Here is an 18,191-nt window from a genome sequence, read left to right as displayed (position 1 = left end):
TTTTTCCTTAGTTTTTTTTTTTTTTTTTTTTTTTTTTGAGGTAGAGTTTTGCTCTTGTCGCCCAGGCTGGAGTGCAATGGCACCATCTTGGCTCACTGCAACTTCTGGCTCCTGGGTTCAAGGGATTCTCCTGCCTCAGCCTCTGGAGTAGCTGGGATTACAGGCATGCGCCACCATGCGCAGCTAATTTTTGTATTGTTAGTAGAGATGGGGTTTTACCATGTTGGCCAGGCTGGTCCTGCACACCTGACCTCAGGCGATCCACCCACCTCGGCCTCCCAAAAATTACAGGCGTGAGCCACCATTCCTGGCCTTTTCCTTAGGTATGTTAATACCCTTGGTGAGTTTACAGCAGGGCTCAATCCTGGAGAGAGTCTGATCTCTTGTGTGGTCTGCATGTCTCCACTAGGATCTGTTGCCTGTTTTCTATTTTAACTGAGTGCAGTTATATTTCCATTTCTGAGTTCTTTAGAAGTGGGAGGGGAACATTACCTTTCCCTCTCAGTGGAGCTTTCATCAGTTTTGTGGACAGAGCAGACAGATAAGACACAGTACACAAATCCTTTTAAAAGAAAAGAGAGGGTCTCATCTTTTATTGAGAAAAGAACTTCTGAAAAGGGAGGCGCTGGCAAAAATTGATGACCTAACTTTGCTCCTGGCCTAGGTAGGCTGAAAGAAACTGCACTTCCAGAGCAGGCGATTCTTGTGTTTGTTTGTTTGTTTGTTTTTGAGAGGGATTCTCTCTTGCCCAGGCTGGAGTGAAGTGGCGTGATCTTGGCTCACTGTAACCTCCGCCTCCCGGGTTCAAGTGATTCTCCTGCCTCAGCCTCCCGAGTAGCTGGGATTACAGGTGTACACCACCACACCCAGCTAATTTTTCTATTTTTAGTAGAGATGGGATTTCACCATGTTGGCCAGGCTGGTTTCGAACTCCCAACCTCAAGGGATCCACCTGCCTTGGCCTCCCAAAGTGCTGGGATTACAGGCGTGAGCCACTGCGCCTGGCTAATTTCTATTTGGAAGCCTCTCTCTAGGGCTGGACTCCAGTCCACCGAGGCTCACCCTTCTTTCCTGAGCAGTTTCAGCCCTGCCCAGTTGGCAGGTCAGCAGCCCCTTCCTTCGTGCTTTCTGGGACCATGGCTTTCCACTTGCCTCCTTCCTTTGTTCCCTATAATGTTTATTTTCGGTAGCCTGAATGTATTGCTTTGTGTTATTTATGCCATAACGTATAAGCCTTGATTTTCCAGCTAAATTGTGACTTCAGACCAACCCAGATCTTACATAGCCTGGTATCCCAGTAAGCCCAGTAGTGGTCATCAGGCATGTGGATGGGGGTTCTCAAATATTGGGGTGCATATGAAGAATTTGGAGGTGCCGTTTAAAATCAGGTATTGGCCGCCGGGCGTGGTGGCTCATGCCTGTAATCCCAGCACTTTGGGAGGCCGAGGCGGGTGGATCACCTGAAGTTAGGAGTTGGAGACCAGCCTGACCAACATGGAGAAACCCTGTCTCTACTAAAAAAATACAAAATTAGCCAGGCATGGTGGTGCATGCCTGTAATCCCAGCTACTTGGGAGGCTGAGGCAGGAGAATCGCTTGAGCTGAGGAAGCGGAGGTTGCTGTGAGCTGAGATCGTGCCATTGCACTCCAGCCTGGGCAACAAGAGTGAAACTCCGTCTCAAAAAAAAAAATAAAATAAATAAAATCAGGTATTGGATGCTGACCTCCCAGGTTCGAATTCTGTGCTGTCTGGTAGGGTCAGAAAGCTGTAAAAATAACTAGCACCCCTCTCCCAGCCCCCTTCCTATGGATTCTAATGCAGTTGGCCTGACCCAGACCACACTTTGAGGATTCCTGCTTCACCTTGACTTTTTTTTTTTTTTTTTTGAGACAGAGTCTCACTTGGTCGCCCAGGCTGGAGTGCAGGGGCGCTATCTCAGCTCACTGCAAGCTCCGCCTCCCAGGTTCACGCCATTCTCCTGCCTCAGCCTCCAAGTAGCTGGGACTACAGGCGCCCGCCACCACGCCCGGCGAATTTTTTGTATTTTTAGTAGAGCCAGGGTTTCACCATGTTAGCCAGGATAGTCTCGATCTCCTGACCTTGTGATCTGCCCGCCTTGGCTTCCCAAAGTGCTGGGATTACAGGCATGAGCCACCGCGCTAGGCGACATTTTTTTTTTTTTTTTTGAGACAGAGTTTCACTCTTGTTGTCCAGGCTGGAGTGCAATGGCGTGATCTCGGCTCACTGCAACCTCTGCCTCCTGGGTTCAAACAATTCTCCTGCGTCAGCCTTCCGAGTAGCTGGGATTACAGGCATGCACCACCATGCCTGGCTAATCTTGTATTTTTAGTAGAGACGGGGTTTCTCCATGTTGGTCAGGCTAGTCTCGAACTCCCGACCTCAGATGATCTGCCTGCCTCAGCCTCCCAAAGTGCTGGGATTACAGGCGTGAGCCACCACGCCTGGAGAAATGGGGTTTTACCATATTGTCCAGGCTGGTCTGAACTCCTGAGCTCAGGAAATACACCCAGGTCGGCCTCCCAAAGTGCTCGGATTACAGATGTGAGCCATGCCCAGCTATTAATTCATCTTATTGATGTCGAAACTAAAGCTTGGAAAGGTCAAAGAGCTTGATGACGGTCACACAAGTAGTAAGGGGTGACTGGACCCAGACCAGGGCTCCTAAATTCGTCGCTTTCCTCACCACGCTGGGCTCTCTGAGCGTCTTAATAGCCACGCCCGCCTCAAATGGAGATCCCAGAGGGCATCTGGCTTCAATTTTCCTTTTTCCAGAGGGGAGATGGATTCCCTGGAATGGAACTGGGCCCTGGTAGGGGAGAACTTCCTGTTGGGCAAATCCTGACAACTGTCTTGGTGTGGGGGTACATAGGGAACCCCGACCCTTGCAGAACCCTGGGATCTTCCGTGGGTGGAGGGGAAGAGGATAGAGGAGGGGAGGGAGGAGACGCTCAGCAGAGACTTTCATCTGGAGCCTGGTGGGGAGGCATGTGGGAGAAGTTGCTGAGCGGTTGGATCGGAGGGAGGAAGAGAAGGGCCAGAGCACTGGCTTCCTGTTCCATCTTCCCCCTTGTTCTGCAGGTGGCCATTTTCTCCTTCCAGAGCCCGAGGTGGAGAGACTTGGGGGCCTGTCCAGCTCCAGTCCTCTGTCCTCACTCTGCCTGCCTCTGTCCGTCCCCCAGCCAGCCTTTGGAGAAGGTGCAGGGCTGCTAGGATTTGGGATTCTGGTGGAGGGGGAGGGGGAGGGGATGTGACCATTTGTTCGGGTCTGGCCCTGGAACAAAGGCTTTTGCCACGGAGAGTCTAGGTCTTAATGCCCCCCATTAGCCAGAGTGGGGGCCCATCAACACATTAACAACTAAAAACAGTCTTCACTGGAATCCTTTTGCTGAGCCGCCTCCCCTCCGCCTGCCTGGTGGCAGGCTAATTCCGGCGGAGGCTGCTGTGGACGGACTATCCTGGCCGCTGAGCCTCCCATTGTGTTCCTAATACTCAGTAACAAAGGCTGCTCGCCGGTAGCAACAGTCGCTAGGCGGGTCTTATCTCCTGGGCTCCGGCCCCTTCCCCCACGGCAGAGTCTGAGGCCCAGACTGGGTCCCCCGAGTCTTTAGCATGGGGCTCTTCCAAGACCCCAGAGGGTTATCCGCAGGGGATGGCCCTGCTGGCACTTGTGGAGGGGAGAGCTTATGGGAGACACGTCGGTGGCAGAGAGAACCTGTGACAGTCATTCCCAGACGTTTTCTAAGACTTGTCATTCATATAATAAGCATTTCTAGTGCTCCCCGTACCCGTGCTCCCCAGCCCCCATGCTTTTGCCTGGATTCTTAGCAGACCCTTCATTCAAAATTCCATTTGGTTCCTTGCTGAATGAAGCGACCCCTGTGTCATGTTGCTGGTGTCACTTTACGAGAACACGCACCCTCTTAACTGCTCCCTTTTTGACAGGACTCATCTGACTCTGCTGTCATTGTGCTATTTACTTGCCTGTCACATTGGAACAGTGGCAGATCTTCACCCCAGCCCTACAACCACCTGGGAGGTTACAAACACCAAGCTTCTACCCCACAGATTCTGATTTGGTTGCTCTGGGGTGGGACACAGGCATTTTTCCTCTCCTTGAGTGATGCCAATGTGCAGCCGAGGCTGAGATGTCACTCTAGTGACTGTCACCTTTCTACAGGAGGGGGCAGGGGCCTCCTGATGACAGGAGACACCTCAGGGCAAGCAAAATTCTGAAATGTGGCCGGCCTCCAGCCCCACTAATTATGCAGGGGGGCTGAGTTTCTCAAAAAAAAATTTTTTTTTTTTGAGACGGAGTTTCGCTCTTGTTGCCTAGACTGGAGTGCAGTGGCACAATCTCGGCTCACCACAAGCCCCACCTCCCGGGTTCAAGCGATTCTCCTGCCTCTGCCTCCCAAGTAGCTGGGCATACAGGCATGTGCCACCACACCCAGCTAATTTTGTATTTTTAGTAGAGACGGGGCTTCTCCATGTTGGTCAGGCTGGTCTCGAACTCATGACCTCAGGTGATCCGCCCGCCTCAGCCTTCCAAAGTGCTGGGATTACAGGTATGAGCCACCGTGCTTAGCTTCGTCAAACTTTTAAAGCCTCAAAATCCTTATCTGTAAAATGAGACCTACCTCATAGTATAGTTTTGAGGGTTAAATGAGATTATGGCATAAAGCCCCCTGCATATGCCTGGCATACAGTAGAAGCTCAACACTTCTTTTTTTTTTTTTTTTTTTTTTTTTTTTTTTGAGACGGAGTCTCGCTGTGTCCCAGGCTAGAGTGCAGTGGCACGATCTCGGCTCACTGCAAGCTCCGCCTCCTGGGTTTACGCCATTCTCCTGCCTCAGCCTCCGAGTATCCGGGACTACAGGCACCCGCCTAGTTTTTTGTATTTTTAGTAGAGACGGGGTTTCACCGTGTTAGCCAGGATGGTCTCGATCTCCTGACCTCGTGATCCACCCGCCTCGGCCTCCCAAAGTGCTGGGACTACAGGCTTGAGCCACCGCGCCCGGCCAACACTTCTTAAGTGAATGATAATCTGGTAGTGAAAGTTGAGTGAAACTGCCAGTACTGGCCAAGTGCAGTGGCTCATGCCTGTAGTCCCAGCACTTTGAGATATGGTGGCAGGTGAATCCCTTGAGCTCAGGAGTTCAAGACCAGCCTAGGCAACATGGCAAAACCCTTGTCTCTACAAAACAAGACAAAACAAAATAATTAGCCGGGTATGGTGGTATGCACCTGTGGTCCCAGCTACTCAGGAGGCTGAGGTGGGAGGATAACCTGAGACTGGGAGTTCAAGGCTGTTCAAGATCATGCCACTGCACTGCCGCTTGGGCGGCAGAGTGAGACCCTGTCCCCCCCCCCAAAAAAAAAAGAAAAAAAGGAATTCTGAGTCCTCGTTTATGTTCTGATACAAACCAGTTGTATGAGGCTGGGTGCGGTGGCTCACGCCTGTAATCCCAGCATTTTGGGAGGCCGAGGCGAGCGGATCACGAGGTCAAGAGATCGAGACCATCCTGGATAACACGGTGAAACCCCGTCTCTACTAAAAATACAAAAAATTAGCCAGGCATGGTAGCAGGCGCCTGTAGTCCCAGCTACTCAGGAGGCTGAGGCAGGAGAATGGCGTGAACCCGGGAGGCGGAGCTTGCAGTGAGCCGAGATGGTGCCACTGCACTCCAGCCTGGGCGATAGAGTGAGACTCCGTCTCAAAAAAAAAAAAACAAAAAAAAACAAAACACCAGTTGTATGACCTTTACAGCACTCTGCTCCCAAATTTCCCTATGGTTCCTCCCAGCTTCAAACTTTTACTTTCTATGATATCACAGACAGTAAAATTTTATATCGCTTTATGTAAATCACATGTATTTTAAATACCTTCCCTAAAAATGTATAGTTCTTTATTAAACTATAGTTAATAATTAAGACAATCTAAAGCGAGTTCAGTGTATAGCAACTTTTTATATCACTTAGTCTTAGATGAATGGCTAACACCAAGTTACTTGTACTTACAGATTGTTAGATTCTTAGACATTAATTCAATGTTCCTGAGGCAACTGCAGGTTTTGAGTTGTTTTTCTAGATCTGGTGATAGATTTGTAATAATAACATTATTATTAGTGGTTATCATTTCTGAATGTATTACAAATATTAATTCATTTGATCCTTGCAATAATCTTCTGAGGGATGACTGATTTGGGACAGACTGTGTCTCCACTGGGAGCCTGAATCTGGAAGGCTGACCAGAAGCCCCAAGCCAGCTGACCCCTCACTAGGGAGCTTGACTTCCTTAGGAGTGTCTGCCCACACTAGCTGTGAGGCCCTGAGGAGCTGCAGGTCTCCCTCACCCTGAGAGGGCCTCCCTCTCTTTGAATTGGAGTGCTGTTGACGATCAGATCCCATCCTGCGCCCTTCCTTCATGGGCAGCCTCGGTGGTGGTTTACAGGGCACCAGGAGACTAGGAAGGTGCTCTGAACGGGCTTTGGTGTTGGCAGTCCTAGGAGCCAGATCCTGTTCTCCAGGCGTTCCATGCTATGACATCAGCAGTGTGGGTGGGACCTTGGAAGGCAAAGCTCCCAGCTTCTCCAGTGATAAGCACAGGACAGCTGAGATTGAGGGTGTTGAACCACCGCCCTTGCTCTGGTTGCATCACTTGTGTATCTCTGCATACTTGATTAATCTGCCAGAGATCTTCTCTTTTTTGTTTGTTTTTTTTTTTGAGACAGAGTCTCACTCTGTCGTCCAGGCTGGAGTGCAGTGGTGCGATGTCAGCTCACTGCAACCTCTGCCTCCCGGGTTCAAGTGATTCTCCTGCCTCAGCCTCCTGAGTAGTAGGGATTACAGGTGCCCACCTGCACGCCCGGCTAATTTTTGTTTATTTATTTATTTATTTATTTATTTTTGAGACAGAGTGTCGCTCTGTTGCACAGGCTAGAGTGCAGTGGTGTGATCTCGGCTCACTGCAAGCTCTACCTCCTGGGTTCATGCCATTCTCCTGCCTCAACCTTCTGAGTAGCTGGGACTACAGGCGCCTGCCACCACGGCCCGCTAATTTTTTTGTATTTTTATTAGAGACGGGGTTTCACTGTGTTAGCCAGGATGGTCTCCATCTCTTGACCTCCTGATCCACCCGCTTTGGCCTCCCAAAGTCCTGGGATTACAGGCGTGAGCCATCGCGCCCGGCCTACTTTTTGTATTTTTAGTAGAGACAGGATTTCACCGTGTTGGCTAGGCTGGTCTTGAACTCCTGACCTCAGGTGATTCACCTGCCTCGGCCTGCTAAAGTGCTGAGATTACAGGCGTGAGCCACTGTGGCAGGCCTCAAAGATCCTCTTTTAAGCAGAGTTGTCATTTGTTAATTTTTTTTTTTTTTTTTGAGACGGAGTCTTGCACTATCGCCCAGACTTGAGTGCAGTGGCACCATCTCGGCTCACTGCAAGCTCCGCCTCCCGGGTTCCCACCATTCTCCTGCCTCATCCTCCCGAGTAGCTGGGACTACAGGCGCCTGCCACCACGCCTGGCTAATTTTTTGTATTTTTAGTAGAGATGGGGTTTCCCTGTGTTATCCAGGATTGTCTCGATCTCTTGACCTCATGATCTGCCCTCCTCGGCCTCCCAAAGTGCTGGGATGACAGGCGTGAGCCACCGCACCCGGCTCGTTAATATTTTTTAAAGTTTATTTCTTTTGTCTCCCTTCTGTTCTGGTAGCATGTCTCCACCCACCACTCCTCCAATATCTGTCTATTTGCCCTTGCTGCCTGGTCCTTAGTACTTTTAAAACTCCTTGTGGCCAGCACTCTCCTTGAATTCCTATTTGTTTATGGAGCTCCTGCTCTGGTGCCGTAGGAGAGGAGGTGAGGAGAGTGGAACTGTAAGGATTCTACCCTGGAGGGGCCTCCAGTTCAGGTGGGGTGTGGGCAGGAGGCTCAGTAATGACAGGGTGGTCAAGGCCAGGACAGAACCCTGTTCTTCCCTGCTGTGAACCAGCCAGACGAGTCCAACACAACTGCAGGTAACAATGCTGGGTTGGGTTTATACAATGGTTCTCCAACTTTCTGGTCCCAGAACCTCTTTATATGTTAAAAAATTTTTGATAATTTTGAACACCTTTTATTTACGTGGATTATATCTATTGATCTATCCTGTATTCGCTGTGAAAATCAAGAAAATTTTTTTTTTTTTTTTTTGAGATGGAGTTTCGCTTTTGTCACCCAGGCTGGAGTACAATGGCACGAGATCTTGGCTCCCTGCAATCTCCGCCTCCTGGGTTCAAGTGATTCTCCTGCATCAGCCTCCCAAGTAGCTGGGATTACAGCAAATTTTTGTATTTTTAGTAGAGGGGGGTTTCACCGTGTTGGCCAGGCTGGTCTTGAATTCTTGACCTCAAGTGATCCACTTGCCTTGGCCCCGCAATGTACTGGGTTGACAGGTGTGAGCCACCGTGCCCAGCCAAAATTAAGAAATTTTCTAGCTGGGCGCGGTGGCTCACATCTATCATCCCAGCACTTTGGGAGGCCGAGGTGAGCAGATCATGAGGTCAGGAGTTCAAGACCAGCCTGACCAATATGGTGAAACCCCGTCTCTATCAAAAATACAAAAAAATAGCCAAGTGTGGTGGCATGTGCCTGTAATCCCAGCTACTCAGGAGGCTGAGGCAGGAGACTTACTTGAATCCAGGAGGCAGAGGTCACAGTGAGCCGAGATCGCTCCACTGCACTCCAGCCTGGGCAACAGAGTGAGACTCCGTCTCAAAAAAAAAAAAAAAGAAAAAAATTCTACATACAAGCACATAATCCATTATCGGCATTACCAGTCAGAATGATATCACACATGATGCAACTTCAGGAAAATTCTACTGTATATCCATGAGAGAATAAGAGTGAAACAGACAGTGAACCACGATTGGTGCCACTGCACTCCAGCCTGGACAACACAGCAAGACTTTTGCAAAAAAAAAAAAGTTTAAAAAAAATGTTTTTTTTTTTGTATTTTTAGTAGAGATGGGGTTTCACCATGTTGGCCAGGATAGTCTCCAACTCCTGTCCTCAGGTGATTTGCCTGAGGTGATCCGCCTGGGCCTCCCAAAGTGCTGGGATTACAGGCGTGAGCCACCGCACCCAGCCTAAAAATTTGCTGTGTGCACAGATAGATGGAGGCCTTCCTTGAAAAGATGTGAAGCACCAAAGAAGTTAGACTGGGGGCTTATATTCCATTTTAACAACTGGTAGTAAATTGTGAAGAAGTGACAAGATGAAGGAAAAGGGGTTTGGGCTTCTAGGGACAGTACCTTGTGGGCAGGTAAACATATGGAGAAAACTAATGGAAGATAAGGTCAATTTTATAAGGCTGGTTTGTGCAGGCCCATCTTGGTAACAACTTTCTGTTTCCAGTGGTAAGGGTGATTCTTCTGGTATGGGAGAGGGGAGGGCGGCACCTTCACAAAGGGAAATTTAGGCAGATGAGGTGGGCAAAGAGTTCTTTCTTCATTTACTGCTTCTATTTATTTATTTATTTTTATTTTTATTTTTTTTTTTTGAGACGGAGTCTCGCTCTGTCACCCAGGCTGGAGTGCAGTGGCCGGATCTCTGCTCACTGCAAGCTCCGCCTCCCGGGTTTAGGCCATTCTCCTGGCTCAGCCTCCCGAGTAGCTGGGACTACAGGCGCCCGCCACCTCGCCCGGCTAGTTTTTTGTATTTTTTAGTAGAGACGGGGTTTCACCGTATTAGCCAGGATGGTCTTGATCTCCTGACCTCGTGATCCGCCCGTCTCGGCCTCCCAAAGTGCTAGGATTACAGGCTTGAGCCACCGCGCCCGGCCTATTTATTTTTTTATTTATTTTTTTGAGACGGAGTCTCGCTCTGCCGCCCAGGCTGGAGTGCAGTGGCCGGATCTCAGCTCACTGCAAGCTCCGCCTCCCGGGTTTACGCCATTCTCCTGCCTCAGCCTCCCCAGTAGCTGGGACTACAGGCGCCCGCCACCTCGCCCGGCTAGTTTTTTGTATTTTTTAGTAGAGACGGGGTTTCACCGTGTTAGCCAGGATGGTCTCGATCTCCCGACCTCGTGATCTGCCCGTCTCGGCCTCCCAAAGTGCTGGGATTACACGCTTGAGCCACCGCGCCCGGCCCATTTACTGCTTCTTAATTGCCTTCAGCTAAAAATATTTCTTCTGCTAAAGTGGCCTATTTGGGGTGATGTATTCTGACCCCCTTCAGTAAATAATAATAATAATAATAATAATAATAATAATAATAATAATAGACAATACCAGATCCTGAATGAACAGTAACTAAGGTTCTCCCCTCTGGCACGCTCTGGCAGCCTTAAAGTTCAGTAGCCCTGAACTTTAGTGTCTGTGCCAGGTCAGGCAGTTAGGGAAACTGCCTGAGCAGAATGTGTGGCCTGGCCAGGTGCAGGGTATGGGGGGCCGTGTGACGTGCCACGCTTCATGGGGGCAGCAGTGGAAACAGAAGAGCAAAGACTAGCAGAGCGCCTCGCTGCCTGCTCTCCCACTGCCTGCTCTCCCACTGCCTGCTCTCCCACTGCCTGCTCTCCCACTGCCCCTGCCCAGGCAGCAGGGCGGCACCCTGGCGATCAGAGAGCAGCAGTGCTGCTCTGTGGGCCTGGGGGAAAGCGGGGATCTGAGGGACTGCCCAGAGGCAGAGGACACATAGTGGCCGCAGCCTGGAGGGGTGTGGGAGGCCCCTAGGCTGGGAGACAGGAGTGAGGCAAGGGGCTGGTGGGAATGAGCAGAGGAGGTGGACTCCCAAGGACCCAGTTCCTGAGATGCCACAGAGGCAAGGGCCGAGTCCCAGGAGGAGGAAGGGTGTTTCTTCCTTAGTGAGGGGACAGCTCCTGGCCCCCACTGCAGGTCTCAACCTCGGCTCCTTGAACCCCCCATCCCCCCAGGCAGCTCTTGGCTCTGTGTGGAGCCACCATTCCCTTGGTCAGGACTAGCAACCTTCTCTGACCCATCCAGTCACAACAAATTTCTTCTTCTTCTGGGAGTCCATGTGCTTCTCTTTAGCACGTATTCTATTATTTTTTTCATTCCTTTTTACAGACAGGAACTCACTCATTACCCAGGCTGGTCTTGACCTCCTGGACTCGAGTGATCCTCCTGCCTCGGCCTCCCGAGTGCTGGGATCCTCCTGCCTCGGCCTCCCGAGTGTGAGTTCTTTTTAATGGGTCAAATCTATCTCTCTATGTTGTCCCTCCTGAGGGCAGCTATCTTGTCTATTAGCATTTTTCATCCCTTCCAATGCCCTGTTCCTTTTACATCATAAGGGCTTCATTGATGGCCATGGGTGGAAGTAATCGACACCTCCATATTATTGCTCTCTATCTCCTTCACCCCACAGTCTCTGCAGAAATTCCCACATCTTTTTTTTTTTTTCTTTCTTTTTTTGAGGTGGAGTCTTGCTGTGTCACCCAGGCTGGAATGCAATGGCGCGATCTCGACTGACTGCAACCTCTGCCTCCTGGGTTCAAGCGATTCTCCTGCCTCAGCCTCCAAGTAGCTGGGACTATAGGCACGCACCACCACACCTGGCTAATTTTTGTATTTTTAGTAGAGACAGAGTTTCACCATATTGGCCAGGTTGGTCTCTCGAACTCCTGATCTCGTGATCCACCCGCCTCAGCCTCCCAAAGTGCTGGGATTACAGGCGTGAGCCACCGCGCCCAGCCTCTTTTTTTTTCTTCCGTTTTTACAGTTTTATTTAAACACAAAACGTGCACATGAGTTGTCTACTCATTTTCTTCGCTGCGCAGCCTGGCGTTGGAGTTGGTGACTCTGATGGCCAGCTGGGTAGCTCTTCCCATGATGGCTTTGCAGTTCTTGGAGGAAACGTGAGCAATGTCGGCACAGGGAGATCTGATGCACATCAGCAGTACTTCCAGCTCCTTGATGTTGTGGACCAGCAACTTCCAGAAGCCACCGGGCAGCATGTGCTTTGTTTTTTTGTTGCTCCCATAACCAATGTTGGTTGTCAAGATCTGGCCCTTGAACCTTCTACAAACCCCTTTGTCAGTACCTCTGGGTTTCCGCCAGTTACGCTTAATTTTGACGTATCAGTCAGACTGGTGCCAGATGAACTTTTTGGTTGTCTTTTTGACCATCAGGCTTCACAAGGGGTCTGGGGGTGGCCATGATGCTGAGGAGGAGATGGCTGTCACCTCTATAGGCAGTGCCAAGGAAGAGAGAGGGCCTTTTTTTTTTTTTTTTTGAGACAGAGTCTTTTTATTTTTTATTTTTTGAGACGGAGTCTCGCTCTGTCACCCAAGCTGGAGTGCAGTGGCCGGATCTCAGCTCACTGCAAGCTCCACCTCCCGGGTTCACGCCATTCTCCTGCCTCAGCCTCCCAAGTAGCTGGGACTACAGGCGTCCGCCACGTCGCCCGGCTAGTTTTTTTGTATTTTTTTAGTAGAGACGGGGTTTCACCATGTTAGCCAGGACGGTCTCGATCTCCTGACCTTGTGATCCGCCCGTCTCGGCCTCCCAAAGTGCTGGGATTACAGGCTTGAGCCACCGCGCCCGGCAGACAGAGTCTTGCTTTGTCGCCCAGGCTGGAGTATAGTGGCGTGATCTTGGCTCACTGCAACCTCTGCCTCCCGGGTTCAAGCGATTCTCCTGCCTCAGCCTCCCCAGTAGCTGGGATTAACAGGCACATGTCACCATGCCCAGCTAATCTTGTATTTTTAGTAGAGATGGGGGGGTTTCACCATGTTGGCCAGGCTGGTCTCGAACTCCTGACCTCAAGTGATCCGCCTGCCTCGGCCTCCCAAAGTGCTAGGATTACAGGTGTGAGCCACCACACGGGGCCTCGAGGGATATTGTTGATGTCCTTTCCCCATTACACACCTCTCTTCCCTTAGCTTCCTTGTCACCTGCCCACTCCCAGCTGTCCCCACTCTGCTCTCACTGTGTCCCCTTGCTGTCCCTGGTGGCACTGGCCACCTTGCAGCTGCTGCACCTGGAGTTAGGGAAGCAGTGCGGAGGTGAGCAGGTAGTGGGGAATGACGTCATTCTCAGATCACTCTTTCTGGCTTTCATCCTGTCCCTCCGTGACCTGTTCTTCAACCATTATGCAAATGCTTAATGGCCACCTACCTTCGCAGGTGCTAGGCGCCGTTTTAAGTGCAGTGACCCAGCAATGAAGGAGACAGGCGGGCATCAGGGTTATCCCAGAGCCAGCTAGGAATTCCCCATGCAGCAGCAGAGACAATGTCCGAGGCTGTAGAGGACCTGAACAAGGGAAGCACAAGTCCAGCCTGGCTGGACTTTTGGGAACAAGGCCACTTGGTCTCATCCAAACACAAATAAAACTGTTTTGTGAGTCCCCTGACCCCATCTACTTTTCCCAGAGCTTGCTGACGGCTGGGAAGGAGTTGGTTGGGAAGGAGGTGGCTGACAGCGGGTGGTTAGGAAGGAGGTGGCTGGGCAGGGGTGGCTGGGTAAAGGTGGCTGGGCAGGGGTGGCTGGGAAGGGGGTGGCTGGGAAGGAGGTGGCTGGGAAGGGTGTCTCTTTCTGCTCACCTGATGGCTCCTGGTTGTGCTTTCTTCCCAGGTGTATGAGCTCAGTGGAGAGCACCACGACGAAGAGTGGTCAGTGAAGACTTACCAGGAAGTAGCTCAGAAGTTTGTGGAAACTCACCCTGAGTTTATTGGAATCAAAATCATTTATTCAGATGACAGGTAAGAGAGAATATTGCTGAAGAGCTCGGGTTGGGAGACTGGGATGCAGGCAGAGCTGCTGGACTGGGAGGGGAGGGGTGAGAAGCGGGGCTGGGAGGCCAGGAGAGGCCCAGCGCTGGTGCCAAGGAGCTGCGCTGTGCCTCTGTGTGTGAGCACAGTAGTAGGGAAGTGTGGTGACCCAGCAATGAATTGCTCCCTGAAGCCACTTCTAGTTCGGGTCTTCACCCCCAAACTGAAATGAAGAATGTGTGAATTTCCCAGATAATTCTCGGCTGTGACCCCACATTGGCCTGGTGACTCGGTTATGAGCATAATGGTTTTGCGTGAACGTTTGGATAATCGGCCCATTTTTTGGTTTCAATTCGCCTCTGGGTTCTGTGTGTGGTTGCATGTGAATCCTTGATCAGGGAGATGCCCTGAGGGCACTGGCTCAGGTCTGCATGTGGGGACCTCCAGTAGTGCCGTGTGCGTGGCCTGGCACGTGGGTGAAAGACCCACTCTTTTTCCCAAGGAAGCACAGAAAGCTTTGCAGCTTAATTGTCCTTCCGACTTTACCAGACAAGACCCCTTCCCTCAGTTTCAAGAGCAGCCAGTCTAAGGCTGGGACCTGTCCATGGTCTCAGCCGCAAGGGCAGCAGCCAGTGGGATCACTCGGAGTCAGGCACAGGGTGGGCACCGGAGGGATCCGGCAGCGGCTCCATCTGCCTAGCCCACCACGAGCCTGGGCTCTGGAGGGCATTGACTCCCCAGGAGCCTCCTCCTGTGCCCTGTCTTCCTGAGTGCCCCCCGCTTCCATGGGGCCTGGGGCCTGGAGGAGCTGAGCTCTGGCTTTGTGCCCGTCCCCCTAGGAGGGATTGTGCCCGTCCCCCTAGGAGGGAGCTTGCAGGATGGGCCCACGTTCTGCTCAGAGGCTCCCTGGTACCAGGTGTCCCTTCCCAGGGCCAGTGGCAGGAGGGTGTGAGGGCTGAGCTGAGGGTATTAATGTCCCCAGGTTCACCTAGGCTCCGGGGAGAGGCCATGGAGGGGTGGGCCAGGAAGGCTTCGTCCCCACAGAGCGGAGGATTGGAGCGGGAGAGCCAGCTAGTGGCAGGGCAGAGACCTTGAGCCCGTTGTGGGCTTGCGCCAGAGACTGTGTTCTGGGGCTTTCGTTGTCATGCTGCCTGCCTTGCCCCTGTAGGGTTCTGCAGTGCCCAGAGTCTTGCTGACTTAATCAGCAAGAGGCCAGATGGTTACTGGGTCCAGCCGACCCATCAGGGACTTGGGTGACCTGTGGCCCTTTGCAGGCATCCAGTGGACAGACAGCTGCCCCTGAACTGCATCCATGTCTAAGTCCCCGACAGAGATGCAGGGAGAGTCGGGAACGAGGCCACTTGGCCTCCTCTAAATGCAGACAAATGAAACTGTTCCTGTGGGTCCTCTGACCCCACCTACTTTTCAGAGACTACAGGTGCCCCCAGAGCCAGAAAGGATCTCTGAATAATAATGGATTTGGGCTAAATATCTCTCAAGGGTCACAATGGCTTGGTCGGGGTGGGGTTAGGAGGACAGGGGTGCCTCAGGTTTGGGAAACGGCTCCTGCACACTCGGGGCCGGCCCAGCCCTGCACGGAGGGAGTGCTCTGGGGTTTGTGCTCTGTTGGTTTTGGGCACTGTCTCCCGGCTTCTCTGTCTCTCACAGATCCAAAGACGTGACTGTCATCGCAGAATCCATCCGAACGGCCATGGGGCTCCGAACCAAGTTCCCCACGGTGGTGGCAGGGTTTGATCTGGTAACCCATGCTGTGAACAGAAGGGCTGCCTGTTAAGGGGGCACGCAAGGATGCCTGTGTGGGCAGAGCAGCATTTCCCTGTGAAGGGAGCGCAGTGTGCCTGTGGTACCCCTGAAATCCCAGGGCCAGGCTCAGGCTGCTGACCCAGCAGGGCTGCTCAGCGCTGACCCTCTCAGAGGCCTGAAGGGGACGGTCATCACTGGAGAAGGGAGAGCAGACAGCCAGTTGGCTAACAAGGAAAGTTCCAGAATAAGGATGGCATTCAGGGCATTTGGACCACAGTTATGGGCTCATTCCCCATGGCCCTGCTTGTGCCCTTTTTTCTGTCCCACACTGCTCACCTAGATGTGGCTCTTAAAACCCTCACCAACCCCTGTAGCATGCGGGATGGGGGTTGGGGGGTAATGTCTGGAAAAAGAGTCCAGGACGGAGCCAGCCCTTTGCAAATCCTCAACGTAGTGATATTTGTCCCTCCCTCTCCTCTATCCCATTTTCTTTCCCGCTTGTTTTTTTTTTTTGAGACAGAGTCTCACTCTGTCACCCAGGCTGGAGTGCAGTGGTGCAATCTTGGCTCACTGCAACCTCCACCTCCTGGGTTCAAGCAATTCTCCTGCCTCAGCCTCCTGAGTAGCTGGGATTACAGGTGCCCACCACCACGCCCAGCTGATTTTTGTATTTTTAGTATAGATGGGGTTTCACCGTGTTGGTCAGGCTGGTCTCCAACTCCTGACCTCATGATCCACCCGCCTCAGCCTCCCAAAGTGCTGGGATTCCAGGCGTGAGCCATCATGCCTGGCCACACCGGTTTTTGAAGCTGCGCATTCATAGGTGTTGTCATTGTCCCACACCCCCCACCAAATCAAAGCACAACCAGGACATTTCTTAGGTGACAGCTCAGCAATCTCATTAAGAATCTAGGCCAGGGGCCGTGGCTCATGCCTGTAATCCCAGCAGTTTGGGAGGGCGAGATAGGTGGATCACCAGAGGTTTGGAGTTCAAGACCAGCCTGGCCAACATGGAGAAACCTCACCTTTACTAAAAATACAAAAATTAGCCAGGCATGGTGGCCCGTACCTGTAATCCCAGCTACTTGGGAGGCTGAGACAGAATTGCTTAAACTCAGCAGGCAGAGGCTGCAGCGAGCCAAGATTGCGCCACTGCACTCCAGCCTGGGTGACAGAGCGAGACTCCATCTAAAAAAAAAAAAAAAAAAAAAAAGAATCTAGATTAGGCCAGGGCAGTGGCTCAGGCCTGTAACCCTTGCACCTTGCGGGGCCAAGGTGGGAGGGTTGCCTGAGCCCAGGAGTTCTAGACCAGCCTGAGCAAATCAGTGAGACCCTGTCTCTACAAATATATATATATATTTTTTTTTTTTCTTGCTCTTGTTACCCAGGCTGTAGTGCATTGGTGTGATCTCAGCTCACTGCAACCTCCACCTCCTGGTTCAAGCGATTCTCCTGCCTAAGCCTCCCGAGTAGCTGGGACTACAGGCACCTGCCACCATGCCCGGCTAATTTTTTGTATTTTTAGTAGAGATAGCGTTTCACCACGCTGGCCCAGCTGGTCTTAAACTCCTGACCTCAGGTGATCCACCCACCTTGGCCTCCCAAAGTGCTGGGATTACAGATGTGAGCCACTGCGCCCGACCTCTACAAAATATTAAAAGGAAATAAGCCAAGCATGGTGGTACACCCCTAGTCCTTCTTCCCCGCCCACCTCAGGAGCTCAGGGCTGAAGCACCTGGACCTGGGAGGTGCTGTGAGGAGCCAGGGTGGAAGGGGCTTGGGGGATTTCAGCCTCTGAAAATGAGGGGAACTATTTCAGGGAACAAATGAGCTCTCTTTTCTTTCTCAACTCTGCTCTTGGTCTTTTTTTTTTTTTTTTTTCCTGAGACGGAGTCTCGCTCTGTCGCCCAGGCTGGAGAGAAGTGGCTGGATCTCAGCTCACTGCAAACTCCGCCTCCCGGGTTCACGCCATTCTCCTGCCTCAGCCTCCCGAGTAGCTGGGACTACAGGCGCCCGTCACCACGCCCGGCTAATTTTTTGTATTTTTAGTAGAGATGGGGTTTCACCGTGTTAGCCAGGATGGTCTCGATCTCCTGACCTCCTGATCCGCCTGCCTCGGCCTCCGAAAGTGCTGGGATTACAGGCGTGAGCCACCGCGCCTGGCCTGCTCCTGGTCATACTTAAAAGGCCGCGAGACAAAGGTCGCGGCAGTGGCGGCAGGGTACAAGGAAGGGTGTGCACAGGCTGCAGGGCGCGCCATCAGCAAGTGAGGCACGCGCCCTGCAGACGCCTCCCTGTCCCTCTCTGTCCTGCAGGTGGGGCATGAGGACACTGGCCACTCCTTGCACTACTACAAGGAAGCTCTGATGATCCCCGCCAGGGATGGTGTTAAGCTGCCTTTCTTCTTCCACGCCGGAGAGACAGGTGAGCCTGCGGGATGCGAGCGCAGGGGCAGTGGAGGTGGTCAGTGGGAGTGCCCCTGGGCAGGACTCCAGCCTGCTGCCAGGAGACAGGACAGCAGTGCCCATGCCTCAGGGTTAGAGCCTATAGGCGTTTCCAGAGCCCTTTTCTGTGCTCTATCTCATTTAATACTGACAACAGCCCCATGGAGAAGGAATAACAGGATAATAGAATCAGCCACTTTACATGTATCCTTCCTTCCTTCCTTCCTTCCTTCCTTCCTTCCTTCCTTCCTTCC

General features: G+C 52.0%; 1 protein-coding gene and 1 pseudogene across 4 annotated transcripts in view; one reads left to right on the top strand and one right to left on the bottom strand.

Annotated features, from left to right (window-relative positions):
* Positions 1-18,191, top strand: part of ADA2 (adenosine deaminase 2) — a 53,696-nt gene that overhangs the window by 29,535 nt on the left and 5,970 nt on the right. For 3 of the 4 annotated variants that reach the window (XM_025400197.1, XM_025400199.1, XM_025400198.1), the window contains 3 exons: positions 13,593-13,720; positions 15,398-15,488; positions 17,809-17,917. In XM_025400197.1, coding sequence (XP_025255982.1) covers positions 13,593-13,720; positions 15,398-15,488; positions 17,809-17,917 — 328 coding nt within the window. Of the gene's footprint in view, positions 1-2,596; positions 2,832-13,592; positions 13,721-15,397; positions 15,489-17,808; positions 17,918-18,191 lie in introns of those variants that run through there. The other variant, XM_025400201.1, reaches the window with a different exon arrangement.
* LOC112633507 lies at positions 11,774-12,176 on the bottom strand (annotated as a pseudogene).

Source organism: Theropithecus gelada, chromosome 10 (assembly GCF_003255815.1).
Source record: "Theropithecus gelada isolate Dixy chromosome 10, Tgel_1.0, whole genome shotgun sequence".
NCBI lineage: Eukaryota > Metazoa > Chordata > Mammalia > Primates > Cercopithecidae > Theropithecus > Theropithecus gelada.
Note: the sequence above shows the minus strand (reverse complement) of the source record. Positions and strands in the feature narration are given on the sequence as shown.